Source organism: Pipistrellus hanaki (assembly GCF_964339955.1).
Source record: "Pipistrellus hanaki genome assembly, chromosome: 14".
In the NCBI taxonomy this organism is placed as follows: domain Eukaryota; kingdom Metazoa; phylum Chordata; class Mammalia; order Chiroptera; family Vespertilionidae; genus Pipistrellus; species Pipistrellus hanaki.
The window spans coordinates 49483720-49497861 of record NC_140516.1 but is presented as its reverse complement, the minus strand read 5'-3'; the positions used below and the strand labels follow the sequence as shown (position 1 = coordinate 49497861).

The 14142-nt window shown below is 44.9% G+C and overlaps 1 protein-coding gene across 6 annotated transcripts in view; it reads right to left on the bottom strand.

Annotated features, from left to right (window-relative positions):
• Positions 1 to 14142, bottom strand: part of DENND10 (DENN domain containing 10) — a 17732-nt gene extending 3590 nt beyond the window's left edge. Inside the window, exons 1-7 of one of the 6 annotated variants that reach the window (XM_084904589.1) lie at positions 14063 to 14142; positions 11086 to 11282; positions 8903 to 8982; positions 5294 to 5442; positions 3406 to 3517; positions 2137 to 2237; positions 457 to 564 (exon numbers count right to left, since the gene is read on the bottom strand). In XM_084904589.1, the coding sequence (XP_084760715.1) occupies positions 457 to 564; positions 2137 to 2237; positions 3406 to 3517; positions 5294 to 5442; positions 8903 to 8982; positions 11086 to 11282; positions 14063 to 14117 (802 nt within the window). In that variant the 5' untranslated portion in view covers positions 14118 to 14142. Of the gene's footprint in view, positions 1 to 456; positions 565 to 2136; positions 2238 to 3405; positions 3518 to 5293; positions 5629 to 5877; positions 6542 to 8902; positions 8983 to 11085; positions 11303 to 14062 lie in introns of those variants that run through there. The other 5 variants (XM_084904590.1, XM_084904591.1, XM_084904592.1 and 2 more) reach the window with 5 other exon arrangements.

Below are 14142 nucleotides of genomic sequence, written 5' to 3'. Positions count from 1 at the left end.
AAACAGATTAAGACTATCTTATTAACACATACTGTGCAACATATCAAGGATTATTACTAACACTTGAGGCCCAGTGCACGGATTTGTGCACCAGTGGGGTCCCTCGACCTGGCCTATGCCCTCTGGCAATCTGGCACCCCTCAGGGGATGTCAGACTGCCAGTTCAACCTGATCCCTGCTGGCCAGGGTGAGGGACCCCACTGATACACAAATCCATGCGCTGGGCCTCTAGTATGTATATAGTGGGCATCATAGCTACCAGTTGAATGATTGCCATATATATAGATGGCTATTCCTATAAGAATAAATGCTGTGTTCTAGACACACAAAAATCCCTCCAGCAGTTAAGCAAATCCTCAAATACTGGTTTTAGAGGATCAGTCTAAAAAAATACAACTGTTTGGTTTACATCTTGTATCAACAACAGAACAGAACAGAACAGAACAGAAAACTAACCTTTCGCATGTGGGGCAATGGTAATCTCACTGTCTGCCAGATTCACAAACACGTCATACAGGTCTGATCTATTGCTCACCTCCGAGTCTACAAATCCGGCAATGTAACCTGTGTGAAAGATGGAGTATGAAGAAATCACACTGTGAACACATCAAGAGAATTTAGTCTAAAAAGCTAACCAGCTGCTGCTTCTCACTGCTTTACTTATTCAGGGCACATTAGCTGTGCCTGTGGCATTTATTAAGACTACGTTATTGTCATTGCCTGAAGAATCTCACAAAACTCAAATGTTCCAAAGCCAGACTTTGAGTCAACGAAGGAGAATGAAGGAAAGCATTTACTTTTCAGTTGTTGCTTTTGGGGCAAAAATGGCAGATGAGGCAGAAAATAGCAAGGGTGCTTTAGATCAGCATTCCCCCTGTAGGTCCTTGTCTTCAAGATGTCATAGCCAAGCACCCAGGTTTCTTGGGGTCAGTGGGTGGAAACAGTATCATCATCATCTTTCACCAATTTCAGAACTGATGCAGTAAGTGCTATGGGAATCAGGGCAATGCTAGAATTAGCAGACCTTTGGAATTGGTGTGAACAACCCCCAGACTTCTCACATTTCTTTCAAAATATGGTTTTATTGGTTTTTGAGAGAGAGGAAGGGAGAGGACAAGAGATAGGAACATTGATGAGAGAGCAACATCAATTGGCTGCCTCCTGCATGCCCCCTACTGGGTATCAAGCCATCAACCTGAGCACGTCCCTGAATGGGAATGGAACCAGTGTCCTCTTGGTACCTGGGACGATGCTCAACCAACTGAGCCACACCAGCTGGGCATACAAGTATAATAACATCATTTAAAAATAATTTCATTTTCTTTAAGGAAAATATATGACAAGGCATGGCTCATATTATACTCTGGCTCATATTATACAAATCACTGATAAGGAAATTTTAAGACTTGACAAATTAAAAATACGTTGTATTTTGATGACGGCTGCATAACCATGTGAAGGTATTAATGCCACTGCGCTACACACTTAAAACTGATTGAGCTGAGCCCTGGTTGGTGAGGCTCTGTTCATTGAGCATCATCCCGTACACCGAAATGTTTCAGGGTTGATCCTGGGATCCCCGGTCCAGGTGTGTGTGGAAGGCAGCAGGTCAATGTCCTCTCCCATTTTCTCTCTAAATCCCCCTGCTCATTCCCTCTCTGGAATCAATAAACATATCCTCAGGTAAGAATTTTTAAAAAGTAAAAAAAAAAAAAAAAAATTAAGATGAGAAATTTTTTGTTACATGTATTCAATTTTTCCCTAAATTAACCCTTTGCACTTCGCTGTCCCCTCTCAGGGGACATCGGAATTCTAGCATATCACTCGGATGTCCCCTCTCAGGGGACATTGCAGTTTATTAGTGATTACGGGGAATTGAGTTATTCAACGCACTCCGCCGCAAACTAGCGTCGAGTAGCTGGTAGCCAATGTCCAGAATGGTTCGGAGTGCAAAGGGTTAAAGGGGTGGGGAGGATTGGTTCCATTTGCCAAGGAAATAGTAACTGATCAGTACTGTCCTCAGAAACACACACACACACACACAAAATACCTAAAAAAAAAAAAAAAACACACACACAAAGAACCAAGAAATCCTAGTTAGAGCCACGCGCCCGCTCCGGGCCGGTGCCCGCCTACCCAGGCACAGCTGCAGGGCTTCCAGCTCATCGGCGTCCAGGTGCACGTACGAGTGGAGAATGGTCCAGTCCTGTCGATGCCACACCAGGGCAGGCAGGGTTCTGGGGAACCAAAGTGAGAACGCAAATGGCTGCTGGCCTGCACTGGGAGACTCAGCTTCCCTCTTCTTGGGGGAGGAACTGGATATGAGAGGCAGAGGGAGAGCCAGCCCCAAATGGGCCAACGGCTCCAGGCTTTAAACAACAATGTTTTACACTCTGCTTTGGGTGTCAGATTAGCTACAAAAAGCTCAAGATGGAGTTTCAAAAGAAACCTGGTAAAGAGAAATGCTTCAAAGGTTTCCCTCCAAACACTCTACACTATAGACCGCCACGGAGAGGGAGTCTCAGATCTGAAGGTACAATCTAAAGGGGGTTGTCAGAAAAAAAAAATTTTATTTTAAAAATATATATATATTTTATTCAATACTAGAGGTGCGGTGTATGGATTTGTGCATTGGTGAGGTCCCTCAGCCTGGCCTGCAGGGATCGGGCTGAAACTGGCTTTCCAACATCCCCTGAGGGGTGCTGGGCTGTGAGAGGGGGCAGGCCAGTCCGTGCACCGGGCCTCTGCCATCCCCCACTGGGTCTGGGGTGCGGGGGAAGCAGATTCAGGGACAACTGTGCCCCAGCAGCAACCTAACCCACGGCCAGTTCACAAGGAGGAAATTAGCTAATGAAGAGGAAATAGGATCCATCTTCCTTTCAATGTGCACTAATCCGTGCACCAGGCCACTAGTTTATTATAAAAATGTGGTAAAACCAAAGAATGTGGTAAAACCAAACAGAAAGAACAACTTACTGAACAGGAGTTAGAAAACTATGACCCACAGGTAGTTCCTGTCATTACACATAAAGTTTTATTGAAACACCATGCTCATTCACTTACATAGGTACTGTCTACAGCTGCTTTTATGCCACCCATGACAGTTAAGTAGTTGGGGCAGAGACCATAAGGCTTACAAGCCTAAAATATTTCCCCTCTGGCAAAGAAAAATTTGTAAACTCCCTGCTCTAAAATATTCATATTTCTAAAAAAGAATCTGTCCCAATTCAGTGACCTTGAATTGCTAAATAAATCTAAACTGGATCATAAGACCAAAATGGTACTTCCACCCCAGCCAACGTATTCTATTTTTACCAAATGTGCAACACAACAGAGCGTACACTGACACACAGTGTCCTAAACTAGCCACCAACATCTGCGCTGTCTAAGGATTAGAGAGAATACCTTGTAAACTCCTGGACAGCTTCTATTTTGGGGTGATAGACGACAATTCTTTTCTTCAGCATCAGTGCTGTGTGTAAGATAACGGTTTCCATTCCAAACTGAGATACAATGTCTTAAAGCAAAAGAAAATATAGTTTTACTACATTAAATATTACATAAGAAAATAAGGTTTTTATTGGAAAGAACTCTTATCATATGAACTCAAAATTATTTTCAACACAGAGAATAAATTTCGGTAAATGTGGTAAGCACAGAATTGTCTTATCTGGTGGATGGGCATTTCAATCCATACATAAGCTCCCCAGGGTGGGTGTCACAGCTGCCTGCACCTGTCCCCCAAGGGACTCTATGCTGCACATATATGTAGCCAGACTCACAGGAAAGTGGAGTAATGGTATAAAGGGAACCGGCACTGTCAGAAAAACACTTTTTTTTTTTTCAATCCTCACCCAAGGACATTTTATTCCATTGCTTTACAGAGAGAGTGGGAGGGAGGGAGAGGGAAAGAGAGAGAAACAGTGATGTGAGAGAGACACATCAATTGGTTGCATCCACACATCTTCCCTGACTGGGAAGCAAACCCACAACCCAGATATGTGCCCTTGGCCGGCAACTGAACCCTCAATCCTTCGGTTCCAGTGCTCACGCTCTAACCACTGAGCGCACACCAGTCAGGGCAAACTCAAGCTTTAAAAAATATCCACTGACAGCCCCTCCCTCTCAACCACCCACATCATTACGTAAGTCCTTCTGAGACAGCGGGGTGACACTGGCACCTCTCCAGGGATGCTCAGAACCAGACAGAACAGTGGCATTAGTGACGACAGGCAGGTGCTGAGGGAGGACCAGAGGAAAGGCTGGCATTGCCCCAGGAACTCTCCTCTCCTCCCTTTCTTAAGGGCCCGGAAGTCTGTGGCTTCAGTCCTCGACTGTCCCTGCCATTTTGGATTTTCCAGGGAGAAGGAAAAGGCAGGAGCCGGGCGGGAAGCCTGGGTCCGGCCCGAGCGCCCAGATGGAAGAAGTCACGGCTCTAAGGAAAGAGCACTATGGAGCCAGTGGAGCCCTGGAGTGCAGCTCACTGGTGACAGACATTTCTGTTTTAAAGGTCAGAATCAGTGCGCGCTTCGGCAGCACACATTCTAAAATGGGAACGATACAGATTAGCATGGCCCTGCGCAAGGATGACATGCAAATTCATGAAGCATTCCATATTTAAAAACCAAGTCAGAATCCTGCCCTGGCCAGTGTGGCTAAAGGCTGAGTGTTGTCCCATGTACGGAAGGGTCACAGGCTTGATCCCAAGGGGGGGGGGGGATGCAGGAGGCAGCCGACTGATTTTTTTTTGTTGTTTTTTTAAAAATATATTTTATTGATTTTTACAGAGAGGAAGGGAAAGGGATAGAGAGCTAGAAACATCGACCAGCTGCCTCCTGCACACCCCCTACGGGGAATGTGCATGCAACCAATGTACATGCCCTTGACCGGAATTGAACCTGGGACCTTTCAGTCCGCAGACCGACGCTCTATCCACTGAGCCAAACCAGCCCCGGCCCAATTGATGTTTTGCTCTCACCTAGATGTTTCTCTCTCTCTAAAAATAAATAAATATATAAATACACACACACACACACACACACACGAAAACAAAATTCAAGAAAAACAGTAAAAGTCAGAATCTTTTGGAAAGGAACCCCATGAAAGTCTGCTTTCCTATGACAGAATTTCAATCCAAAAAGGCAATGGAGAGGCTGAAGTACTGTCTACAGGGGAAATAATGCTAGGTAGGCAAATCTATGTGGAAAGATGGAAAAGCAGTCTACTGGGAGACTGTCTGGCTTGGGCTTCTGTTGTTGGGGTGAAGTATCCGGGGTGGGGTTTGTTTTTTTACCTTTGATGGAGCCCGCAAGGTATGCCTTCCGGGCGTCAAAGTCCTTGCTGAGGAAGGAGCCGTTCTCTTCGCTCTGGCAGATCCCCTTCGTGAGGACCGCGATGTAACTCTCCATCATCCTCACCGGGCTGCCGTGCCTCAGGTACAGTCTGGGAGAAAGGAGACGGCCGTCATGCTTCTGTTTCACACGCGCCACGTGGAGAGATGCACCAAGACTAGGCGTGGCCCTTTCTAAAGCTGAAGCCAACTTGCTTATACACCCTGAATGCCGACTCTTTTCTATCAAGTGATAGGTCTAAAATTTAATTTGAAAAGGTGTTTATAAAAAGCATCACCTGGCCGAAACCGGTTTGGCTCAGTGGTAGCGCGTCGGTCTGCGGACTGAAGGGTCCCAGGTTCGATTCCGGTCAAGGGCATATACCTTGGTTGTGGCCATATCCCCAGTAGGGGGTGTGCAAGAGGCAGCTGATCGATGACTCTCATCGATGTTTCTAACTCTCTCTCTATCCCTCTCCCTTCCTCTCTGTAAAAAATCAATAAAATATATTAAAAAAAAAAAAAAAAAAAAAAAAAAAAGCCATCACCTGCAAGACCTCTGCAGCTGCTCCCCTGCTTATATCTGGGGAGACCCGCTACAGCCCGCTGGGGCAGGAGAGTAAACCAGGCCTCCCGAGCCTCATTCTGCTCAGGAACATCGTCACTTAGCTCCTTCTGTCTTACACTCATTCCCAGCTGGTGTGCTTAGTCATAATGACTCTGCTTTATTGCTTGGATTCCTCTGACAAGAAAGGAGGTTTATGCAGTGTTCCCAGAGAAAGCAGTAATTAGTTGTAAAACCCGTATTTAATAGCAGAGTCCCAGAGATAACTATATTTAGATCATTAAGAAATCAAACTCCTTTTTGAGTTTTCGGTGATAAATGCACCCTGGATACATTCATCAAGCTAACTCTTCCAGAAAATGCTGACAGGAAGCTGGCTCCGTTTATAGCTCGCTGTGAAATCAATCCCTCCCCGGAAATGTCTGCCTGTGAGTAACCGAATCTAAATTCTGCTTGGAAAGCAGGGCTGGGTCTGCTTGGGCCTTTTAGCAGCTGGCGCAGAAAATCGGGAAGAAAATAAAACCAACATTTAAGTTAGATCACTTGAAAATGATACTTATTGTAGATTGATTTTAATTAAGATCATGAAAAGGAGTTTTAACTGTTTATCAAATTTTGTCAGTCATCAGTGTTTTTCTATTTTTTTCAATGTATAAAATGGGAAAATAAAAGGTACAGAACAATGACTATGGCAAGCTATCATATATAACACAGAGTCACGCCATGAACTCATCCACAGCTCATCTCCAGTTGGATATACACAAAGCAGGCCAGGAGCGGCCTCGGGAGTGGAGGTCGGGAGGTAGAGCTGGAGGCTGGGAACGGGGAAGGGACTGTTTTCACTGTAGACCCTCCAGCACTGTTGTGTGTGTTTTAACTCTGTGCTTACAGGACCACCCAAAATATACCAAACCCAATACATCACAGTATAAAATAGAAACGACAGCAAGGAAAAGAGAACCTAAGAAAGGTAGGATAAGATGGCTTCTCCCATGACAAGCCTGGGCCATGAGAGACTGAACAGAGGGAGGAATCCCCCAAAACCATTTCACAGGAAAAACTCAAAGCACAACCCAGGGAACCATATTCCGATGGAGAGCCACCAGCTGTCACACGTGGCTTAGACCACGGACTGTGAGTATGCCAGGTTTTCCACCAGAGCCATTAGCGGGAGGGGCCAGAAGAGCAAGAGGTTCGTGCCAACTGACCTGGATCCCATAGAGGGAATGAGCCCCGAACCCCCATGTGCCCTCCGGGCCACCTCAGCAGCATGCTGTGGAAGGACCACGGTAACCTCACCATCATAACAACATGTCTCTTCACTATGGCACACTAGCACATCTGAAACTAACAGACTGCATGTCAACAGTTAGTAAAAAATTTAAAAATGTATTTAAAAGTGTTTGTCTATGTGCATGTGCATGCAAACACATGTATTCATGGCTTTATGGAGAGTGTGTGTGTGCATGCATGCACTTGAGTACACTGGTATGTACACATGTAAGGGAAAGTAGGAGGATTCACTAAGAGGCAGGAGCAGAGGAGGGGCTGGCAATAGCTCTGAGTCCTCAATGCCCTTGCACAGCAGCAGAAGAGAATCCAGAATGCGACAAGGCCATGGCACCACCGAAGCTGAGCAACGTGCGGGGCTTCCTGGAACTCAGTGAAGTGACCTAATCCGGCCTCCATCAACTGAAATGGGAATCCAATGTTTGTTCAAAAACACCTTTCCAATGGCTTTAGTTCACAGCTGCTGGACAGCGTCCCTCCTAACAACAACAATCTCTTTTTGTGCCATATTAGCAGACAACTGCTGATATGAGCCATGCACCTGGAATTTATCTTAGGACAAGAAGTCTTTCTTAGCATAGCTGGCTGCAAAAACAGGAAAACTTCATTTTGCCAAAATACAACCTAACTGAAACCCTTAGGTTATGAGAAGGTATTCTAACGCTACGCCATGTGCATGCACATAAAAATGGCAAAAAAGAAACCATTTATCAGGCGTATAGTGGGAAAAACAAAACTCGCCTCATGCACACCAAACCCGAACTCCTCCTCCCTGGGTGTGAGCCTGAGGGCTGAGTAACACAGAACTCCGAGGCTTCTAAGTCTAACTGGTGACAACAATGTTTTTAAAAAACTAAACTAAAACCCTGCGCAAGTTTTCATTATAGAAAAAAGCCAATATCGCCTGCTGGTTTGGCTCAGTGGATAGAGCTTCGGCCTGCGGACTGAAGGGTCCCAGGTTTGATTCTGGTCAGGGGCACATGCCAGGGTTGCTGGCTCGGTCCCCAGTGTGGAGGCATGCAGGAAGCAGCCAATCAATGATTCTCTCTCATCACTGATGTTTCTATCTCTCTCTCCCTCTCCCTTCCTCTCTGAAATCAATAAAAATCAAACATATATATTAAATAAAAAAGCCAATACTCCTCACACACAAGAAAGATTTAATCAAGTCTGGTAGATATGCTTCCCAAGGCAAGATAAGTGTTTTCAACAACTAGGATCAAACTAAAGAAGTCTACTGGAATCACAATTAACCAATCAGTGAGTTTTTAGCTCATTATTCCAGCTAAGAGATGTTTTCCGATGCTTTAGCATAATTCAAAATGCTCGTTAACTTTCCCCAAAAGGACTCCCACACACAGACCTTGCCACATACAAAGCAGTCTACCACTTCATAGAGGACTTAATTTATTGTTCTGTTAGGAAAATTCTGGATTGGAAAGGAGTAGAAAGAAGTAACAGACCAAACATGGCAAGTGAGTCCAAACACCCAGGAACCACAACAGTTGTGCAAACAGCTTCTCCGCCCCTCTAATTCTCCCAAATAAGAGGAGCATATCCCGGAAGCCAGTTCCTCTTTATAAAACAGTCTGTGAAGGGCCAGGAAAGGGTAAGTTGGGGAGACAAAGGAGAAGTCGACTTCCTCAGTGTAGAAATCTGCTCTGACACTAAGATCTTCATTTTTGTATATTAGTATTTAACACGGTTTTCATACAGACCTACACAATATCCTAGTGAAGGCGGCATATTTCTCTGGGTTAAAATCTTTGGCGGTCAGAACAATAGAAAAATGAGTCACCTGTCCAAAAGAAACAAAAAAAAGTACACTTTTTAAAGACACTTGAATAGAATTCATTTTATCACTATATTTTAACAACCGCTTGTACAAGATATACCCGCACAAAAAGGAAAAGACCAAAATGTTACCAAGTTCTCACTCGCTTCTTTTACTCTTCTATGTATATGCACACATAAAACATTACATAGACATATATGTTGCATTTCCTACACAAGAGTGTAATACTTTGCCAGTGTTTTTTGAAAACAAAAATATTTCAAATGTCAAAGATGTGCATTTTTATTTTATTTTATTTTATTTTATTTTGTTTTATTTATTTATTTGTGTGTGCATTTTTATTTTAAAACCCCTTACCATCATCAAAACAGAACTAGGAATGCTATAGCAGACCTACCAATTTAGCAAACTATTTTTCATTAATGAAATAGAAGGATGGGAAACAACAAAAATATATCTCACTAAAATGCTTATAATAAAAAGTATACCATTCCAGAAATAGTTAATTCTCTGTAAATTGCTATATAACCTAAAGGGCACTGTTATAATATCTTTCATCTATTTATATGCCTCATTTATTATAAATATAAATTTGATAATCATTATACCTATTATTCTCATTAATGAGAAAAAATTTAGAACTTTACAAAAGCAAAGCATTTAAGAAATACATTTTAAAAATCATATTTTGAAGGGTAAAATTTCAAAATCTTGCTATATTTCAAATCTAGAAAAATATATTTGAAATTGCTGTTGATATAATTTGACAGTCTGCAGGGTAAAACTTAATAAATCTACCTGAGAATACATCAAGACTTCACAGCACGAACTTAATAAACATAAACCAAAGATTTTATAGCATTTGGAAAACCACCTTTTAGCAAATTTACATTTTCTAATTATGAATTTCTATTTTGTCTTAAACCTCTACCAGTTTTGAAATTATTGCCTTAAAATTGTTATTTTAAATGTAATTCCTTATATTTAAACTGGTATCTTGGCCGAAACCGGTTTGGCTCAGTGGTAGAGCGTCGGTCTGCGGACTGAAGGGTCCCGGGTTCGATTCCGGTCAAGGGCATGTGCGTTGGTTGCGGGTGCATCCCCGGTGGGGGGTGTGCAAGAGGCAGCTGGTCGATGTTTCTCTTTCATCAACGTTTCTAGCTCTCTCTCTCTCTCCCTTCCTCTCTGTAAAAAATTAATAAAATATACTTTTAAACTGCTATCTTGGACATGCTTCATACAGTCTGGTTATTGGCTGTAAAATTATCCCTGAAAAGATAAGCCTCCCCTCAGGAGCATGCCAGGAGCTCAGCCACTTCTCCCCAATATTATTTTCTTTGAAAAAACCTGCTGGTTGTTTGGACACTCACAAGGACCACATAGTGGTTTTCAATATGTCACACTGATCCTGTCCATGTCAAATGACACAACAAAAAACGGGCTGAGTACTTGAGTTTCCTTAATTACCCTTTCTATTTTTAATATAGCCTTAACCAGCCACAAGGGAATAAAAAAACATTTTCTCAACTATGCCAAGGATAATTATATCCTCTAAAATAGGTTTTAATGATGGAAAAATACTTCTATTCAGGTATTACTTTGAAAGTACTTGCTCATATTTCTCTTCCGTCAGAGTATAACCGAAGAGGCTTCACCACACCAGCCACAGGGCCAGTCACATAATACACACCAACAAATATTCATAGCATGAATGAGAGTGAAACATGAAAGAAAACATTCATGAAACTCATATGTAGCCCTAGCCGGTTTGGCTCAGTGGATAGAGCGTCAGCCTGCAGATTGAAAAGCCCCAGGTTCGATTCCGGCCAAGGGCACATGCCCCGGATACAGGCTAGATTCCCCTATGGAGGTGTGCAGGAGGCAGCCAATCAATGATTCCCTCTCATCACTGATGTTTCTATCTCTCTCTCCCTCTCTCTTCTTCTCTGAAATCAATAAAAACATTACAAAAAAAAAAAGAAAATCATATTTAATGTTTTGCACAAGCACACTGTGAATAATAAAACATAAGCTAAAAAGAGTTACTAAAATAATCTTACACCACTTTAAATATATATATATTTTTTTACCTTTATGCAGTCATACCTTTTTCAAAACTGAAGAATCTGGAACTTCAACTGTTGTGATATAAAACCATGTTCTTCTGTACTGACCGAAGACGAAGGGGTGGAGGAGTCGGTTTTCATCTGTGAGGCAGCATTTTCTCAGCAGCAGATTCCTTAAAGGAGCTGTCGTGGAAGGATAACACCACACCCACAGAACTTCTCCATTTGTGTCCTTTTCTACGGTGGAAAGATGGTCACTGTGAGAATGTCAAACAGCAGCAAGGAAGTGAATTGATTGGTTACTCAGAAGCACTTAGTGGAATCACTTTATCATCCTATTTTACAAAGCAACCCGGAACTGGTGAGACCCTTAATTCCCACCTGCCTCTACTGCTCAGACTGCCTAGCGCTCCTGACCTTGGAACTGTGGGCTCCTGGAGTAAATCATGTTACCTACTGATGGTGCAAATCCTATATTTAAAACTTTAATTTCATCCTCAAAGTAAACAGCTCAATAGCAAGAGGAGCAATCTACTAATAATAAAAACTCCAAGCAAAAACAGTCTAGATTTTAGAGAAATTTACTGCACAGATAGCACCAAGAATCTACATTTTGATCCACAGCAGTGGTTCTCAACCTTCCTAACGCCGCGACCCTTTAATACAGTTCTCCATGTGGTGGTGACCCCCAACCATAAAATTATTTTCGTTGCTACTTCATAACTTTAATTTTGCAACTGTTAATGAATCATAATGTAAATATCTGTGTTTTCCGATGGTCTTAGGTGACCCTGCTAGCGGTTCTCAACCTGTGGGTTGCTGCTGTAGAGGCTAAGACCATCGGAAAACAGATATTTACATTTCAATTCACAACGGTAGCAAAATTACAGCTATGAAGTAGCAACAAAAATAATTTTATGGTTGGGGGTCACCACAACATGAGGAACTGTATTAAAGGGTCGCAGCATTAGGAAGGTTGAGAACCACTGCTCTACAGACTTAAAAAAAATACTTATTATGGAAAATATCAAGTATATAAAAAAGCAGAGAGAATAACAAAATTCCCCCATCTTCATCACTCATCTCTCAGCTTCAACAATTACCAACATCTGGCCCTCCTTGCTTCATAAGGGGGAGGAGTGTTTCCCCTTCCATTATTATTTTTTTTTTTCCAAAATATATGTATTTTATTGATTTTACACAGAGAGGAATTGAGAGGGACAGAGAGTTAGAAACATCGATGAGAGAGAAACACCGACCAGCTGCCTCCTGCACACCCCCAACTGGGGATGTGCCCGCAACCAAGGTACATGCCCTTGACCAGAATCGAACCCGGGACCTTCCAGTCCGCAGGCCGACGCTCCATCCACTGAGCCAAACCGGTCCCGGCCCCTTCCATTATTTTGAAGCAAAAAATAATGAAGCCTGCTGAATTGAAAATGATTAAGTCATCTTTCTCTTCGCTGTTACCAAATAACTCAGCCTTAACTCAGCCTTAACTCAGCCTTACTTCAGGCAGGACTGAGACGCCAAAGTCACTTAGGTTTGCTATGAAACAGTTTTAAAATCACACTTAAAGAAATGTTCACATGGGGCCGAAGCTGGCTTGGCTCAGTGGTAGAGCGTCGGTCTGCGGACTGAAAGGTCCCAGGTTCGATTCCGGTCAAGGGCATGTACCTTGGTTGCGGGCACTCCCCGGTAGGGGGTGTGCAAGAGGCAGCTGGTCAATGTTTCTCTCCCATCGACGTTTCTAGCCCTCTCTCTTCCTTCCTCTCTGTAAAAAATCAATAAAATATATTTAAAAAAAAAAAAAAGAAAGAAATGTTCACGTGGGTATGAGATTTATCGGGGCGATCACTTAGTCAGTTACATAATGTCTTTGAGGTGTCCCCTTAAAACGAATACTGTATGACAACTGTAATTAAAAAATCAAAAAATGATTTAATTTTTTTTAAAGGTGTGACTACAAGAAGCCATTTCCAGAGAAATGCACTTCTTGGAGGCACTGAAAAGTAACCAGCACATTTCGCCGGCTTTTTCTTTAATGATCCTTGTATGCACCAGGGAACCGGTGTGTAGGGGTTTGTAGAAATCTCTCTTCAAAGGACATGGCACCTAGGCAGCCGACAGACGTTCCTTCCAGCCATCCCGTGCTCGCCGTCGCCTATCAAATGAATGGTTCCTGGAAAGCCCAACCCCGAAACGCCGCCCGCCGCCCCGCACACGGCCGGGGCCGCCCCAAATCCCCACGTACTTCCTTCCTCTCCACTGATTCCTCAAAACCGGCGGGGCCCACCCAGGGGATTAAGTCGACACCCGCGCTACGGGCACAAGCTGTATCTCCCGATGAAGCTGGGGCTCTGGGACCATCCTGCAAGTGTCCCAATCCTGGTCCCGCCCCTTTCTAGGGAGCGTCGGCGGACACCCCGAAAAGTGTGCCTCAAGCAGGACCCGCAGCCCCGGGAGCCGAAGGACGCGCTAAACGGAGACAATCCCGGCACAAAACGCTGCACCCGGGCTGGTGGTTGGCCACCGCGTCTCCAGTCGCGGGATCACATGATCCAGGCCAGCCGGGCGCAGGCGGGCAGCGGGCCAGGCGTGCCCACCTCCGAGGGACCCGGCCCGGCCGCCCCCACGCCCCATTCCCCTCCGGAGAGCGGCTGTCGGCCCAGCCGGGGTCCCGCCTGCACAGCGGCCCCTCGCAGCGAGGGAGCCCGGTCCCCTTCCCCGTCCGGGCCCGGAACGTCCAAGGCTCCCCTCCCTGCACCTAGGGGAGGCCCGAAGGGCCGCTCCGCCCGCCGCCCGAACCGGGAGGGCACCGAGGGCGGAAGGGCCCGTGGCCGCGGGTCCAACCCAGCGCCCAAGAGGCCTGGCCGCGCCGCCCCAAGCCCAGGCCCAACCGGAAGGGGGTCGCGCCCTCCCCACCGCAGGGGGCGGGAGGAGGGGCCGCCCCAGGCCCAGGCGGAGGCGGAACTGGGGTGCGGGCGGGCCTGGGGGCAGGGCGCCTGCGTGCTCACCGATCAGCCCGACTCCGAGCATCAGCTGAGTGTCCGCCGCCCCATCCGCAGCCATCTTCCGCCGCCGCCGCCGCCGCCGC